Source organism: Amphibalanus amphitrite, unplaced genomic scaffold (genome assembly GCF_019059575.1).
Source record: "Amphibalanus amphitrite isolate SeventyFive unplaced genomic scaffold, NRLGWU_Aamphi_draft 000286F_arrow, whole genome shotgun sequence".
Taxonomy (NCBI): domain Eukaryota; kingdom Metazoa; phylum Arthropoda; class Thecostraca; order Balanomorpha; family Balanidae; genus Amphibalanus; species Amphibalanus amphitrite.
The window spans coordinates 68,024-86,060 of NW_024881781.1; the positions used below are offsets into that span (position 1 = coordinate 68,024).

General features: G+C 49.7%; 1 protein-coding gene across 2 annotated transcripts; it reads right to left on the minus strand.

Annotated features, from left to right (window-relative positions):
- Positions 1–334: 334 nt before the first annotated feature.
- On the minus strand, positions 335–18,037 carry LOC122387426 (ras-related protein Rab-5B-like). 2 transcript variants are annotated; one of them, XM_043377610.1, is made up of 6 exons: positions 17,879–18,037; positions 15,690–15,894; positions 14,799–14,950; positions 11,636–11,852; positions 11,167–11,343; positions 335–1,187 (listed from the first exon to the last, which is right to left on the minus strand). In XM_043377610.1, exons 2-5 carry the CDS (start codon positions 15,853–15,855, stop codon positions 11,228–11,230), a joined length of 651 nt encoding a protein of 216 aa, XP_043233545.1. In that variant the 5' UTR covers positions 15,856–15,894; positions 17,879–18,037; the 3' UTR covers positions 335–1,187; positions 11,167–11,227. The 2 variants fall into 2 exon arrangements, with proteins under 2 accessions (XP_043233545.1, XP_043233546.1); XM_043377611.1 differs by lacking the exon at positions 17,879–18,037 and adding an exon at positions 17,780–17,839.

Below are 18,037 nucleotides of genomic sequence, written 5' to 3' on the forward strand. Positions count from 1 at the left end.
GCGTAAGCCAAGTTTCCTTGACATTTGTACACAAATCTCAGCTCAGAGGACCAAATGTTTTTGACACCACATGATCCCGCCCTTTGAACGCGCTGGTGATGAGCAGGATGGTACGATGGCAAATCTCAAGTCATAGCCCCGATCCTTGGCGATAGAAGTTACAACCCTCCCACAGATACAACCCTGCGATAGTTCCACACTGGTAGGTCCAAATCTCACGAGAATAGTGCGATGCTCAAAGCAGTGACCGTTCTCGACCAATCACCGTCTACTTCTGGGCGATACCACAATAGCTCGTTCAAGAGCCGTCATCAAAGCGTTCACCAAACATCAGTCATGAATAGTATGTATATTTTGTCGCTATGTACATTACGATATAGTAGCGCAGCGCGTAACGCCAGTCCCGCCGCTTACAGGGGGTGAGCGGTCGGCAGACGACTGCAGCGCCCCTGGCGGCCGCCGCCGCGAACAGGCGCCGCCCGGTGCGCCCTAGTTGATCCGCGCCGAGGACAGAGCAGTTCCGCAGGCCGCACCCTCCCGCGCGGGGACGGCTCCCACACAACACCGGAGACGCCCGCCGTAATGCAATGAATACACCACACAGAGGAAGAAGCCACGAGAAGCGAGTTTCCGAGAGGAGAGTAATACGACCGCTGCCTCGTGACCACACGCGCTAGGGATCTCCGCGCCAACGATTTCGCTCTAAAACACTAGCTCTTGGGTATTGGTCTTCATTGCATGATTCGTCCGCGCGGACCGTGTTTTGCGGTGCTCTATTTTGTCGGTGGCAGAGTAAGCGACGACTTCAGTAAGGTCAGCGTCCATGGTGACGGCACCGGCCGGCTGGCCGCGGCGCCACCGCCATAAAATACAAATACAATCAGATACCATTTTTACATTTAACTTAACAAAACCGATAGATGCTTAACAAAATAAAACACGTGCCTAGCGCCGGTGCCGACCGCTCGCAGTGGCCGCCGTCCGGCGAGCGACGCCGTCCCGTCCAGCCGGTCACCCATACAAAAGACCACCACGCGCGCGCGCGCTCGCACACGCCCATCGTATCACATGCACTGACGCTGGTGGTAGGTGGGCCGCGCGGTGCGGCAGCGGCGGCGGCGGCGGCGGGAATGTGCAGAGACGCCGGGCGGCGGCACCCTCCTCCGTCCCACGCGCCTCCAGCAGACCTGGCGGCCGGGGGACACGGTCAGATAATGTCAGGTCCCTACCACAGTGCAGAGTGCAGACCTGGCGGCGGCGGGTCACGGTCAGATAATGTCAGGTCCCTACCACAGTGCAGACCTGGCGGCGGTACACGGTCAGACAATAACAACTCACACTGCAGACCTGCGCAGGCCAGGGAAACGGTCAGACAATGTCAGGTCCGTCCCACAACAAACCTGGCGGCCGCCGGGACACGGTCAGCCACACGACGAGTGTCAGAAACAGTGTCATATCGGTGTTAGAGTGAGTTTGCGAAATTTGTGGATCCGCGGATTTCCTAGGGAATCCGCGAAGTCCCTAGTGGCTCCGCGGATGAACATCAAGTCTAGTATATTCGCGGATAAACGGGCGGGGATCCGCGGATGAACAAGACTCTTCAGGATAACCGCGAACTCCCTGAAGAGTTGGCGAGATCTGCGAACCACCCGGGGAATCCGCGGAGTAACGATTCATTCTAGTGAGTTTGCGAAGTTCCTATGCGTTTCATACAGCTATCTAGACTAGAATGCATGGGATATTGGGTAGACCATCTGCGACTTAACCCGCGCCCCGTTGGGGTCTGCCGAGCAACGTGCCCTATTGGGGGGAGGGGGACATTCCCCCCTAAGATCTCAAGAACCACGTAACATAGCGACAAGCCGCAAACTGTGTTGGATAGCCCCAGCGGGGAACTACCTAATGACCCAATTTCATTGACCTACTATGCATTTCAGACCCCATGAGACCCTACTTTTCGGCGATAATTTCTTCAATTTTTGTCCAATTAGCTTGAAATTTTGGCAAACGATATTTCAGCTCAAGCGCCAATTTTTGTCAATATGGTCTCTTAACAAAATATCAAAATTTAGAGCACTTGTCGTTGGCTCGTAATGTTAATCAGTTTTTGCACCCGGATAGAGGCTCGCTCGCTACCGCACTGGATTGGATAGGAGCGCTGGCCAATCACGTTGCGCCGGGCCCAACTAAACTCCGCCCACTGGCCGTGACCGGGATGGGTCTATGCCGCTTCAGTCGGTGTCAGCACCGCGGAGAGGTCGGAGCGGGACCACATACTGGAGACAAGTGGAAGCTGGCAAAGTTGTTTCGGGACGAAAGCCAAAAAAATTATCTGTTTGAGGGCATTTGGTATCCTCTTCACCTTATTTTGGTATTTAACCCTCGCCCGTAAACGGCGATCTGCCACCTTCGCCCATGCAGGGGGGGGGGGGGGTTGGTGCGACCCCCCCCCTGGCGTTTGAAAACGGAGCGTCATAGAGCTTAGCGGAAAAGACCAACGGATTGCTCTCGCCGAGATCTCGCGATTGGTGGTATATTTTTTGGTCCTAGGTCAACATTTGACCTACTTTTGACCGGTCAAAGGTCAAATTTTTCGGAAAAATAGACTTTTTCAACTTTCCGCGGCGATTGCGGCAAAACGGTGGGAGATATCGACTTGAAACCTTCACTATCGTGTTCCTTGATCAATTCTCTATCGTTTGGTATGTATTTCGTTTCCCTAGCTCTAAAAATGGCGCGTTGGGAGCGCCGGAAGTCGGCAAGGTCACAGTCGGCGGCAGAAATTCGAAAAATCAAAATTTAAATTTTTGAAATCTGATTGTATTTTTGGATTTGGGAGGTCCATTTGCTCCCTATAGAAGCTAATATTGCTGCATATTCCCATTGAGGTGACAAGAATTAGCAAAATAGTGGTTCGGGCGCTTTTCAAAAATAGTACCGGACGCTGTTCCTCTTGTGACGTCATAGCTCCGTGACCTGACCTGACCCGGTCAAGTTTCTTATACCATATGATAGCCAATACTTGCCCCAACATGCATGGGAAGTTTCATCACGATCCATCAACCGATGTCCGTACCACCGGCAGGAAACCTCGGGCGTTGGCACTCAGTTTGTGAAAATCCGGCCGGAGGCTGTTCCCTTTGTGACGTCATAACTCCGTGACCTGACATGACCCGGTCAAATTTTTTTTATCAAAAGATGCGCAAGGTTTGCCCCATAAGGTACCCAAAATTTGGCGGCGCTGCGCGCCGCCGTTTTTGCACTATTTCCGAAAAACCTCAGGGGGGGGGTTGCACCAACCCCCCCCCCTACATGGGCGAGGGTTAAACATCGAACCAGCTCAGAATATTCAGAATAATCAGAATCAAGGTAGGATCTATTGGAACGGAACCGGCCGTAGAAGGAAAGAGGGATAGACTCTTGGACTCTGAAAATTTATTTAAGCCGGAGTTGCACCTATCTCATCGTCAGGTTGGGTCAGGTCACTACCGGATTACCTATAAGATCATGGGTAAGCCTGTGCTTAACCCAAAAATATTGATATATTTGGCAGTGCCAATAAATGTTTCTGAGGAAGGCGCAGAAAGCAACAAAGTAGGATGAAGAGTCTCGGGCACGGCCGATTGCCTGGGGCATCGCTCCAGCGAAACGACCGTATTCGTGATTCGTGAAGCGGTGCGGGGCGCCGGGTGGGGCAGAAGCGTAATGTGTCGTATGGTAGAAATGGCCTTTATCGCGGTATCTTGTGTGTGTTATATTGTTAAGTCGTGCACAAAAAGAAATAGCAATGTGGCAGGCGGATATTGGGCACTACACACGAGAACGATCATCAATAAACTCGTATCTTTTTTGTAAAACTTAAGTAACAGTAGGTATGTCCTCAATGGTGAGGAAACTATCTCTAGGCTTTTACTTTTCATGTTTGCATTTCAACACACAAGCTCTGGGGGCAAAGTTAGTCTGGCGACCTCCTCAACCTAAGTCGATGATCAAATGGATTATTCCTGAAGGTCTTCAATGCTTAGTTGCACCGGGATGATATAAATCGATCACGCCGGCATACATTCATAATCAAATTTCATATATCAAACACATAAATTGCATCATGTTAATGGTGATTCTGTTTTGCAATTTTGACGTAGTCTGACGCGATAGGTACATAATCTTACGCAATCATTTGAAATCAACAACTTATGCGCGCTATTTAGCTCATTCGATGAAATTACGGCTGCAACGCCAACTGCACGGCAGCTACGGTCCATGCGAGCCGCCCCGGTGCGACAGCTACTGCCCCGCCCGCTCCACGCAGTCGACTGACCGGCCAAGGTCACTACCCCGTCCGCCGGGAGGGCGGAGCTTAATGGTCACGTGTTTGTGACGTCACACCTACGCACGGATAGCCTCTACTCCACTGACGGATTTACGGAGCCGATTTTAACATTACGAGGCAACGACAAGTACCCTAAAATTTGATATTTTGTTAAGAGACCATATTGGCGAAAATTGGCGCTTGAGCTGAAATGTGCATTGTGAAAATTTGAAGCAAATTGGACAAATATTGAACAAATTATCGCCAAAAATTAGGGTCTCATGGGGTCTGAAATGCATAGTAGGTCAAAGCGATAACGTCACAGGTCAGGTCAAATGTCGAATTTTCACCGTTTACAGGCATTTCAAGAAATGCTCACTCATTTTACAAGTTGTGCTTGTAAAATCGAGTAAAATGCATGTCACTGAAAATCAACGATTGGGAATTGTTCTTCAAACACATATTTTGCTAGTTTGAGGTCACTGATGCCAGGTCAGGTCACAGAGGGTCACAATATGAAAATATGATGTGATGTATGTTTTATGGTCCATTTTACATGACAAATGCGATTATGTGGGTAAGGCAGCCTTTGGGGCCAGTTTAGGTTATGCTCTGGTGAAGGTCAGGTCAAGGTCAGGTCAAATTAGCTCAAATTTCAAAGTTGATATTTTTGCGCGGGTTGATAGGTACGTGTTGGGTTCTTGTATCGGAGTTCAGCATTGCCCCTCCAGTCCAAATGTTCCCCAGAATAGATATACTGTGGCGCCGGGCTGGAGCGGCTGTAGGCGCGGTGCTGACCGGTCGGGTCAGGTCGGCTGTGGCAAAAGGGCAAGTTGGGGGGAGGGGCAACTGCCCCACCAACTGTACAGGAAGCTCCGCCCCTGAGGAAGAGTGAGCATTACTGTTATTCATACACACTCTCAGATGCCTTTCCAGCTTTCCATTCATGGTTGGGAGAAAAGTAAGCAGACTGGTCGCAGAAGTTCAACCACGCCAAAAATGGCCTGCCGTCTATTATTTAATTGCATATTGATATTTGCGAGCGACGTCTAAGCGGAAAGAGTAATTCGTGAACTCACTAGAATGAATCGGTACCTACTCCGCGAATTCCAACAGCAACTGGGAAAACACCAATAAGGGCGAGGGTTAACCCTATTCCTGGCGGGGGGGCCTCAGGAGCCCCCCCCCCCTGAGGTTTTTTGGTTATTTCTCCCAAACGCGTTGAGCTAGGAAGCTCAAATTTTCTGACTTTTCCTAAAAGGCTTCTACGCAACATGTCTGAAAATTTTGAGTTGATCTGACCTCAGGTCAGGTCACCAGAGGCGGTTTGGTGACCCTACCTCAGAAAAGTTTGCAATCACGCCAGAGCTAGAGTTTTTGACCGATCAATTTCTTCTCTTCAGGCTTTAGTTAGGGTACCAGTATGTGCAATTTGTATATCTCGGAATTTTGATATCGGTGACCTAAGGTCAGGTTAGTTTCGCGACCTCCCCATTATAAGTCAATGGGGGAAAAATCAACTCCCTGTTTTTACCACTAAAACGGGTCGGAATGGCCCCATATACCATACATGACTTCATATACGATCAACCTTCACTACCTTGAGGTCTGTTTTGCTGTTGGGCAGCTGTGAGGTCATGTGACGTCATCAAAGGTCACCAAAGGTTTTTGGCCAATAACTCCGTACAGGAACAAGATACAGACGCGTGGATGGTCTCATTGTGTTCAGCTCGTCAAGACGCATCGAATGATATACATGATGACCTCGAGGTCACGTGACCTGAGGTCAACCTTTGACCTTGACCTTGCGAGGTCAACATATATATCATTCGATGCGGATTGACGAGAGGATCACGATGATGCCCTTAGTTTGTTCCTATCTTGACTAATTCGAAAGTTATTCGAGAAAACTCTCCATATCTAGCGCCGCCATTTTGACTTTTTCGACCCCTGTGACGTCATCTTTGACCTGACCTGAAAATGACCTTAGTAAAAATTGTAGATCTTGACCGTGCGTATCCGATGCCGTTTACCGTTTGTCGCTATCTTGCTTCGTTCTCGAGATCTCAGGGGGGGGGGGGCCGAATCGGCCCCCCCGCCAGTTTCTTGTCCCGGCGGAGCCCGCCAGGAATAGGGTTAAGTCTCAGACGATCTAACCAATATGCCCTTGCATTCTTGATTCTTGTCATAAGATAGCTGCATGAAACGCAAAGGACCTTCGCAAACTCACTAGAATGAATCGTTACTCCGCGGATTCCCCGGGTGGTTCGCGGATCTCGTCAACTCTTCAGGGAGTTCGCGGTTATCCTGAAGAGTCTTGTTCATCCGCGGATCCCCGCCCGTTTATCCGCGAATATACTAGACTTGATGCTCATCCGCGGAGCCACTAGGGACTCCGTGGATTCCCTAGGGACTCCGCGGATTCACCGATTTCGCAAACTCACTCTAACATCGGCAACGCAAGGACATGTCATCCTCGTCCTCACAACCATCACACGCAATACCCACTAATACATACCACCCCACAAGTCACACAAGAAACACAAATGACTGAACAACCCTACAGTAATAGGCACAACAACTCAAGACAGCCCGGGTGACCCGGCACTGCCCATCAGCCCTTCCACCGGCCATGTCGGCCCGCGTTTAAGTGTTCTGTGTACGGCGCCCGTGTCACAGTGTTTGATCACATGTATGCAGTGTAGGTATGTATAAAGGGTGGCACTAAAACGAGGCTAAAATTTCGTTTTGAGAATTTTCTACGGGACGGGCAGCCAATCTGTTCTACCACCCGAGAAAACGTTGTGTGTAAAATATTTTTGGAAAATATGTTTATTTAGTGGTAGCTCAACCAGGTCAAAGTTCACATTTTTGTGAAAAACACAATTTTGCCGAAATTTTAATTTCCACGTGTATTTCTGATGTTCACAATGACATTGGACGCTGCCAAGACTTTATCGAAACGTTTCAGCACCTAAAGCTCAGATATATAGGTACATATGAGGCACATAATTCTTTTGAAGGTATGCATAACTTACTGCATAACTCCATGAAAAGAGAAAGCGGTATCATCCGTAATCAGCCAACACTTGTACACATCATTCGTCGGCTAGTCTTGCCTACTTAGAAGTTACAATCGCCTTGCGTATGTCAGAATGCTTGCGTCTTTGCTCCTCGACGACCTACAAGAGGAGCTGCTGTTAGTCTTTATCCTTCGTGGGGGTCAGATCGATTTCCTGGCCATCAACAAAATGCCTCGTTCCGCGAAGTCGTAGAGGCGTGAAGAGACCTCATGTAGCGCATGGCGGCGTTGTAGAATGGCTTGACCTCCAAGGAATCAGATCTTTCAAGAGGAAGTCGGTGTCCATACCGAGGATGCTGAAGAAGCTTGTGAAGCCAGTTGTGATATGACGAAGTCTGCCGTGGACTTGCTAGAGACTGAAGCTATAGTAAGTTCAACGTGGGCTCGACGGGGGGGGGGGGGGAGAGGGTTACTCGGCCCTCTCCTTCTCTCGTAACGATGCAGCCATCTCACGTTTAGTAGCAGCGATCGTTATCTCCTTCATTAGAAGTTGAGGGCGACCAGCCTCTTATTTAGATACCAGAGGTGACGGCTGAAGGCAATGGCTATCGTCTTGGACACCAATTCGAACACCAATTCGTCCAATTCGTACTCCAGGAGGGACTTGAGGAAGTCGAAATCTTGCGCTGGTGCAGACGCCAGAAGCGGTGCATTGAATCGAGCCGAAAACTACGTTGTTCCCACAAAGGTCACGATTTGTTGGAGGCTCTTCTTCTTAGACGTAGTGAGCCGGGATTGTGCTCGGAAGAGGTAAAACTTCATAGCGTAAATGGCATTGGTCAACCAGCACACAAGGAGCATATCGAGGCGAGCGATCTTCATACCTCGTTTCGGAGCACCATCGAGGACAGTGATGGCCAGCTCCAGCATCTCACGGTACGACGGAACTGTGCAAGAGCATCACGCGGGTTGTGGAGGTGGGACATGTCACAGTTTTTGAAGGTTTGTGGCTTCGTTCTATCTAGATGCCCACTTTTATGGAAGCGCTTAAACAAAACGTCTGGGCCGCTGGACGAGCCGAGGCAGGCTGAAAATGTCTTTATAGAACAAACTCGTAAATGTCGTGGCAAGTCAGGTGGAGCAAGTCCTGCTCAAGCCGCTGCTTGATGATCGTGCAGGCTCCTGCATTGAGACCGGTGTTCGATGCACTTGTGTCAAAACTGAGCGCTTTCACTCAATCATTCAACTCTCACTTATCGAGGGATTCTTGAACAGCGTTTGCTGTGGCCTGTCAATTTGAGCCTGGCTAGCGAAAAATGTTCTGAAAAGGCTTAGCAAAACAGTCAACTTATCTTTTTCACGTGCACGTCTTCTCCCTGACATCACGAAGACACGGAGACCTGCCCTGTTGCCGTACACTGGCAGTGTCCCCCTGCGCATCAGTAACCGGGGATACATCAGCAGAGTAAATGCGTATTACAAACGGATCACAATACTCAGCAAAGAAAAACCATTCCTGATACGCATTTATTTGCTCATGTAACCCCGGTAAGTGCCAGCAGTCTCGTGACCCTTCCCAACCATCGTAATACGAGAGAAGAGCTGAGGTTGCACGCCTGGCAGCGGGCTACCGTCACCGAACAAAATAAGCTAACTACGCTGAACGGCCATTGGTTGAATCACGCATTGCGTCACAGCGCGTTTGCGGCGAGAAACACTGTGGTTATGAAACAAATAGAAAGGCATCTATCATTCATTTAAACGTATTACAGCTCAAATATGACAATGCTTGGAATGGCGCGACACACATCTGAATCCCCGTTCACAATATACGTTTTCTCAATATGTATCAAGTATGACCCCATTGAGCTACCTCTAAATATAAAATATTTTTTGATAAAATTTCATGCAGATCATTTTTTCGTGAGGTAGAACAATATGGCTACCCGTCCCGGTCGAAATTAAAAAAGTCGAAATTAAGTGCCACCCTAGGTGGGGCGATGGGCGACGTATCAATAACCCGGGTCATTGCGGCCGTCGCTGTTTTCCAATAGCCCCCGATCATCGATAAGGCGGGCGTGTCCGAAATCACAACCGGTACTGGGGGCTCGTCCGTATAAATTCGCGGCCTGCCGCAGGCTGGCTCGGGTTGAGTCGGGTCCGAAGGTCACTCAGCGACACAGCGACACCGAGCGTCCGGCAGTGCCAGCCGCCGAAACACACCGGAAATCACGATATCCGGGGGTCAACGATCCACAGTGGGGCTCGGACCGCCTGTCGATGGCACCGAGGCATACAGACGCACATACAACAGACGGTAACGGACAGAAGGGGACGTAAAAACAAACTAAAACAATCAACAGACGGTACAATAAGGGCTGCGACACCAGCCTGCACGGCACCATGCTAACGCAGCCGACCCAAAGCGGCGGCACCAGACAAGGAACGGGAGAGGGGCAGTAGGTGGTTGACAGAACTGAAACATAATGCATCGGACGGTACCAGACAAGGGGAACGTTGGATATCGGACGGTATGTCTACATGCATAACTCTACTACTGCTGTTATAGCACATTACATACCGAACAACGAAACCCCAGCACGCATTGGTTGCATGCCAATAGGCTGCAAAGTCTGATCAATTTCACTATCGGAACCACCAAACGACTGCAGTGACCGGTGGAGTCAATAACTGCAGCAGTGCCTGACCCCGACCACTGCCACTAGACTACAGGTCACGGTAACCTTGCCTGGCAACATCGCACGCTAACAATGAATCTGATGGCCTGCGCTCCGCCTCACCAGCTGGACGGATCGAGCCGTGCTCAGAATCAGTAGCTGCCTGACTGAGCGGTGAGCAGCCGTATCCATAAACAACTAACCGAGGCCGCTCACTCAAGCTGCTCGGCCCGGCTGGCTGATTCCGGGAGGCCGCGGGGCCGACAGACACCAGACGTGGTGCCGTACCAACCACTCGACCGGCACAGCCTGACACGCTCGTAAAACCCGACCAATCTGGCTGTGTTATCGCAAATTCACGAACTCATGCACTTCTACACGGGGAAGAACCATCGTAAAGCGGAGATCCCGGGCTCAATCTAGGCTACCCTTACCCCTCTGCAAAACAACTCGAACAAAACAGTCGAACAGCTACCAGTTTCAGGGGCCCCGCCCGGCTCGAGTTCAAGTTCACACAGCATCACGTCACACCACACACGTGCCACCACATCTGGGGAGGGGGGTGGAGGGGGGGGGGGTACACGATCGATGACGTCCCCAGATGAGCGAGCACGTCGCACGGGTACGCCGCTACGCCCGGCACGGCACCGCCACGCTGGGCGAACTGCGGCGAACCGTCAGGGGCGCCGCACGAAAGAGCGTGAGCGGTTACGGGTGCGTGCATGTGTGGAAGCGAGCGGCGCGTGTGTGCTTTGTGTATGGGCGGGTAAGGGGTTCAATCAGCAATCAGCATGTCCAAAGCGTCTGTCAAGAGCGAACGTTTACAGGGGTAGTTGCTGACGCTCTAAAAAAAGTGATTGCGCTCGCACCAGAGACCAAGCTAGCTAAAGTAAAATGTACTGTTTTGCCCCTAGATATGCCCTAGCACTCATTAAAAAGAAACTAGGTAATTCCTTACACACACAAAATCGACAATCAGCGAGCTGATATAGACGGCTGATATAGCGGAAGCGAGTCAAGCACAGAACGTACATTTACACACAAATGATCGAAAACCCATTCACCACATCAATCATCAAGCTATATACTTCGTTACTCACACGCTACACCCATGCCCCACCGACAACGCACCCCTGCGTACCCCACTGGCTACTCACCGAGTCGGTCGGCGGCCGTCCCGTCCGTGCACCATCTCGCCGTGTCGGCCGGCGGCGGCTATCACTTGTTGCAGCAGCCGGCCGAGGCGCGCGGGTCGCCGTCACCATCGGAGAGCGTGCGGCCGCTGCCGGCGCCCGCCGCGCCGCCGCCCGGCTCGCTCTTCGGCAGCTTCTTGGCTGCGGGGTGCGCGCGGATACAACGGTCAGATGATATGACACATAGGAACGGGAGATAGGCGATGGAAGCAGGATGGAGGTAGAGGAATCGAGACAGGAAGAGGAAGAGGAAGAGAAAAAGGAGACGAGGGAGATAGTATAGGAGAGCACAATAAAAAACCTATGCCAAAAAGTCCGGCAGAAACAAACCTTTAACAACTCTCAGCTCAACATCACATTAGTCATCACGCCTCAGCCGTCTTCCAGCCACCCTGCTTCTCCCCAAAATTTCGTACCTCTCCCTGTCGCTTACCTATGGCTAGGAATATCTCATTGACGTTCATGGCCGTCTTGGCTGAGGTCTCCATGAAGAGCAGGCCGTTGTCCTCTGCGTACGCCTGCGCTTCCTCATACTCCACCATCCGCTTGTTGGCCAGGTCAGCCTTGTTGCCGGCCAGCGCGATGACGATGTTGGGTGAGGCCTGACGCTGCAGCTCTTTTACCCACGTCTTGGCGCGCGCGAATGTGTCCTGCGGAGGTGAAAAGGTAGGGGCGGGTCAGATATGGGGTCAGGGTGTCGGAAGAGAGAGAGAGAGAGAGAGAGAGAGAGAGAGAGAGAGAGAGAGAGAGAGAGAGAGAGAGAGAGAGAGAGAGAGAGAGAGAGAGAGAGAGAGAGAGAGAGAGGGAGGGAGGGGTCGGGAACAAAAAGGGGTTATGATATGTGGGATGGGGAACAAGGGACGATGGGAGGGGCTAGGGGATGAAGTCATGCTCTCAGCATGCTGACTGTCCCTCGGTGACGGCCACCGGTACGTCATCACTCCCTACCTGCCCCCCCCCTTCCCACCGCACCCGTCAGCAGAGCGTGATCCGATTGTCAGGATGCGGCTGATATACGGATCAACGGCGGCACAGTCCGGACAGGCTCCCACGGCCAGAGCCAGCAGTAAGTAGACCAAGGCACGGTGGGACTAATTACTCTAACCAAAAATACAATCTTACAAATATCAGCTGATGATGCTTACAATAGATCACGATTCTCATTCTAATGGCTTTGAAAAGGCAGCAAATTCGAATCCGGCGTAAGTAAATAGTAATATCGATTAAAATACATTGCTGAACGTACTGTATATCTGAACCTTGCTAAATTTACACCTGTCATCAACCAACCCATAGTTGAACATAAAAAGTACACATATTTCAAGTCGGACAATGAACGTCACAGCGGACCCGCACATTCCCGCAAAATTCCTCCAACAGCAGCGGGTGAATCATTTTCCTCTCCCGACACCAAATAAGGCAGTGCCGGTGACACATAATGACATTACTTGAGAAACCCCAGAACTGAACCAGACTTTGTCGCACCGCCTGCTCGGCTACTGATGACGTCACACTGGCGTCACAACGCCGGCGAAGCCCCGAGATACGGGCGGGCGCGTCAGGCGGACGGCAGAGCCCGACCAGTGCCGTGACGTCACGATGACGTCACCGGACGCCGACGGCGCGTGCCGGGCTGGAGGTGCCGCAGAGCTGACGCACGACTATGGACCATGACGAACGGCCGCAAGACACGCAAAACTGACAGCTCTCACTGACAACTCAGCCTACTTATTGACCGACAGCTCAGCAATGAGTGAGTTCGGTACAGTAAGCTACGTCACTGCACTCAGAAAGTGGCAAACTTAGATCCAGTCAAATGTTGCTCCAAAAAAGATAGTCCGCAATTGAGAGAAAATATCATTTTAGTTGCGGAATGAAAAATCTGATTCTTTTATATAAAGCCTGGTTACCAGTATTTAACAAGAGCTATCAAACTGACCTATAAAACCTGTATCAGTTACAAGACGAACACTCCGGGTTGAAGGGCCAATCAACGCTATCTTGCAGCGCAGCGTTCCGATACACAAGCTCCTTCGAACTCACTAAACAAAGCATAAACATAACCCAGCGATCACAGGACTTCAAAGTGCTATCCAGCGGCCACGATCGGCATTTTCAAGCAGACTTTACATTTCTAATTACGCTAACATTCCCAAAATTAGGCGTAACATTTCGACAGTCCACCACGATACCATCGGTTTGTTACCTATCACTTCCTTTCCATCTCAGAAACGGTTAGATAAAAGATATAATAGTCATAACGCTCCCTCGCGATATTGAGCAGCACGACGACTCTATCACTCCAAACATTTCCCCGTACGGACTGAGATTCAACGAGCGGACATACGGTCGGTATCGGGCACCTCTCACGGCTGAGGTAGTTCCCTATCGATGTTAGCCAATGTGACCGAGACAAACAACGTGAGTCGGTTGTTCTATCGGCCAGAGAGACACCATTCAACACGGAACCGACAGCGGCCGGGCGGCTGAGGTGGGTAGGTACTTCACTGGGGGGTGAGTCAACCGATAGCGAAACGGAAAGGTCGATTTAAACAATGCCGTCAGTAAAACATCTCGACTAGTTGCCGCGGGAGCTGCCAAAGGAAATCACTTTCCGGTGTTCGATCCGTGAGCAATGATACACGTCACTTTCTTATCGCTTCCGATATCTTAGCGAAGCTTGACTAACAAAGGAAGGAAGTCTGAGCACAACCGATCTCCAATATGAGCACGTCCGGTTCAGCGGTGTAGGATGACACTAGCCAATCACCGACGATCAAACGAACGGAATGACGTTTCCTTGTCAGAAACACTATCACGACCAAAATGGGGACTAAATTTTGTCTCCGGTCACTACCTTACCTACCATGCCTGATCCACGTCATCCCCGTCAATCTCCAAACCTCTTCAAAAGGGGGATCTCCTAACCTCTCAGCTCATCACTCCGTGAACTCTGTTCATCCACAGTAAATACATTCCACCGAGATACGTCGGGCTGGTGTGCGCCTCAGCCCACTCGCCACCGAGCTAACTGCCTCCTCTCACCTCCGCTCCGACCCAGGCTGCAAAGTGCCACACAATCCGGAGCCCGCCATACACTTCCCCTTCCCAGTTCAGTATATAACAGCCGTGACTTCCACTGCGGTCAGCGTCACGCAAACATCTCTCTCGTGACGCCGACCCCGGCTCCACAGACAATGGTCGCGCGCGTGACGATATGATAACGATCTGAAGGCCACTTCTTACCCGTGCTTAACAAAGTGGACACGAGAGTCCCCACTTCTGGAGACATTTCGCCCATTACTGGATGGACATCGGCACCCATTAGCCACCTTGGCTGAAGTGAACTGCTGCTTGCTGAACTTCTATTCTGATCCCAGCCAGGAAACAATGATAATATAAAACTATCAGTGGTTGAATAAGATCACAAACCCTATGGCTTACTCTGGCCCCTGTGGCCCATCATTTTTTATCAGGTGCATTCTCTGAAGAAGACCCATCGCTGGACCCCGGAGCACTCCACCCCACAGAAACCAGACGTACAGACCACTCCTCTCCCCATCCCTAAAGACCCTACTCCCTTTCATGGCACCTACCTGACTCTGAATATCGTAGACGACAATGGCGGCCTGCGCGCCGCGGTAGTACATAGGCGCCAGGCTGTGGTACCGCTCCTGGCCTGCGGTGTCCCAGATCTCAAACTTCACCGTCGTCTCGTCCAGACATACAGTCTGTGTCAAGAAGGCGGCTGTCGGAGAGAGCAGCTGTGTCAGAGGGGCTGCATGGGATGAGGGACGGGAGGAGGGGTACACCGAGCACCATCAGACCCAGTCTCCCGGTGTAAAGAAAAAGGGGACGACTTGTGACGACTTCCACAGTCCATACGGCAGTAGGAGGTACACGAATTAATGAACTTATGAATAGAAACGTGACGAAAGAAAAAGTCAATACCTTAACCATAAAAATGCGAAAAAAGACCGACAAGAAAAAAGAAAACAAGCGAGTAAAAAAGCACAGGGATTACAACAAAGCGGGGAGGAAGGAAAAAAAGGACAAAATGAAGGTAGCATGGGGTAGGTACTAAAGGAAGCAGGGAAGGAGGCAAAGAGGAAGCAATGAGAGCTGCAAGAAAGCAAGCAGGCAAGGAAAGGGGAAGGAAGCGACAAAGAAAGGAAGGAAGAAAGGAAGACAGCTGATGACGATTACAACACATTTCCTTATTGCTCCAAAAGAATAATATCCAGCCTAGATGACGCTGAAAATATGAACAGCTATCTAAGCAAGCGTATCTCTGATCCTCCTTGAGACATCAGATAATTGTACCCGTTATATAATGACCGACCTCGCGTCGACTCCGCGTCCGAGGGCGTTAGCGGTGTCCCTGCCGGTGCAGTGCGGAGTCACCAAGCGGTGCAACCGGAACCGCCCCAAAACCGGGCGTCCCCCAGTCCGGAAATAAGCGGCAAGTAGATTAGCGGCAAGCTCACCTCCGATTGTGCTCTCCTGGAATTCATGGAACTGTCCTTTGACGAAGCGCAACACCAAGCTCGACTTTCCGACGGCCGACTCTCCGAGCAGCACCAGCTTGAACTGGCAGATCTTGCCCTGCTGTCCGCCGTTGGGCCGCTGTGCTGATCCTGCCCGGCTGGCCATGGCCGCTCCCGACACCGCTGCCCGGGCTGTGCGCGACTGCTGCAAATGGGAGCAGAGAGACTCCGTGAGAACAGAGAGACACAGTAGCGACATGAGAGCATTGGGGGAAAGGGATCCGTCAGAGAACAAATCAGCGCAGGGGCTCCGTTAGAGGGCACAGCTACACACAACAGTGGCAGAAGGACAAAGAAATTACATTTAAAAACACACACAGGGACAGAGGCACAGAGCTGTGTGCCTCTGTCCCTGTGTGAGAAATTACACAAGGGACAGAGCAACCCAGGGATCGTTCGGTGTGTAATTAAGAGGAAGAGAATGACAGGCTGGAGTGAGCATTAACACCAGGCCGCAAAGCATGACAACTAACAGCAAAGCTGACAAGCCACAGTCCACACCCCACCATTCACACACTTCTGTACAAACTATCATCAAATAAGGCTTGGAATTTTTTAACACAGAACTTAAAAGTCAGCAATCTTTCAGAGAAAATATTTTTTCACTCTCAGCCCCAATTTTCAAGACAATTTTTCATTCACAATTTTATTCAGAAAGACCACTGATGCATGTAGGTTTGGTCTGAATCGCTTTCATCCTTAACTCTTTTTCTGTGGTTCCAATAATATCCATTCACTGGCTGAATAAATATTAAGTATTTTTTAGGTATTCTCTGGGCTTAATTTGACAATTTTCCATTCTCATCCCATTTATAGTGAGGAATTTTCCTCTCTGACACTTGAGTTGACATATAATGGTGGGACTCTGGCCCATATAATTTTGGGACACTGGGCCCATGCCTACAAATTTGGGAGACTGACTCATCTCAGATTGCTCAATCAGCCAGCCTGCTGTGTTTCTTGTTCATCATCATGCACACAGTGCCACAGTTTCAGCACAGCAACAAGCATTACCCACATCAATTAATGTTAAATCCCCACAACTAACCACATGATGAAAAATATATGAGCCACAATGCTTCGCATAAGCTGACTGATGGGATCGCCTCCTCCCAAATACACATAAATGCTGCTTGCCTGCTTGACAGCTCAAAATTAAAATTGAAACAATTCGCAGTTTGGCAATGGAGTATTGGCTTTATCAATCACCTTAATTTTTCATTCCCTCTGCTTAATTTTGCTGGAAGTGAATTCATTAGACACCTAGTGCCATTTTTCTAGTGACAGAAACTATCCAGCTGCCAGCAACCAGGTAATCAAACCTTGAGCCAGTTACAATGAAGCTTAACACACTCAATATCTAGCACTTTTAAAATAATTAATTTTAAAGGTGCAGAGAATTGCCCATTTTACTTATAAAACACTAACAAATTATATGTAAATATTTCTAGACAGCTAAACTTCTTGAGCACTGGTTCATTTCACCCATGATGCAAATCTTTGTATTGCATATTTTGCCTTGAAACTAGTAGCTACAAATGCAAGTTTACAAAATTAAATAATCCACATTGTTCAACAGCCTTGTTAGTCATTCAGAAACTGGTTAGTGCATATTTCCAGCCTGGTAGATTCATCCCCAAGGTTCACTAGCTAATTGTCACTGGCTCTAATGCTGTGCCGCACAGTCTGCACAAGAAGGAAAATGGAGCATAGGTACCTACTTCAAGTGAAATCAAAATAATCCACAAAATTACATAATCCACATTGTTCAACAGCCTTGTTAGTCATTCAGAAACTTGCTAGTGCATATTTCCAGCCTGGTAGATTCATCCCCAAGGTTCACTAGCTAATTGTCACTGGCCCTAATGCTGTACCGCACAGTCTGCACAAGAAGGAAAATGGAGTGTAATTCAGGCGAAATCATTAGGCAATGTGAAAACTGAAACCATAAGCAGCACGTTGGAAAGATTATTAAAGGTAAACCATGTAAAACACAATAACACACACAAAATAAAATCCAAATTTTATACACTTCTACTTCACATTTCTTAATACAAATAATGGCGCACAAAACAACAGATATTTTACAGTATTTCAAGGCGATGTAGAGTAAAACGTTATATCATTACCAAGTTGAAGTAGTAATCCAAGGAAAACCGGTAAAGATATGTCACTGGTCACAACGAAAATGGGTAAAAATTTAGGGCAAAATTAGCGTGAAAACCCAATTCGCCACTTTCGTGACACGTCTCCCTTGTCTTTCGGCTCAGCTGCGAAGTAGTGATGCA

What these genes read in the sequence shown, in the direction of transcription:
- LOC122387426 (XM_043377610.1), bottom strand. Translation starts at nt 15,855, where the DNA reads ATGGCCAGCCGGGCAGGATCAGCACAGCGGCCCAACGGCGGACAGCAG. An exon ending in CCAGGAGAGCACAATCGGAG is followed by an intron (nt 14,951 to 15,689) that starts GTGAGCTTGCCG and finishes TCTCTCCGACAG; the next exon opens with CCGCCTTCTTGACACAGACT. An exon ending in TCTACGATATTCAGAGTCAG is followed by an intron (nt 11,853 to 14,798) that starts GTAGGTGCCATG and finishes TCACCTCCGCAG; the next exon opens with GACACATTCGCGCGCGCCAA.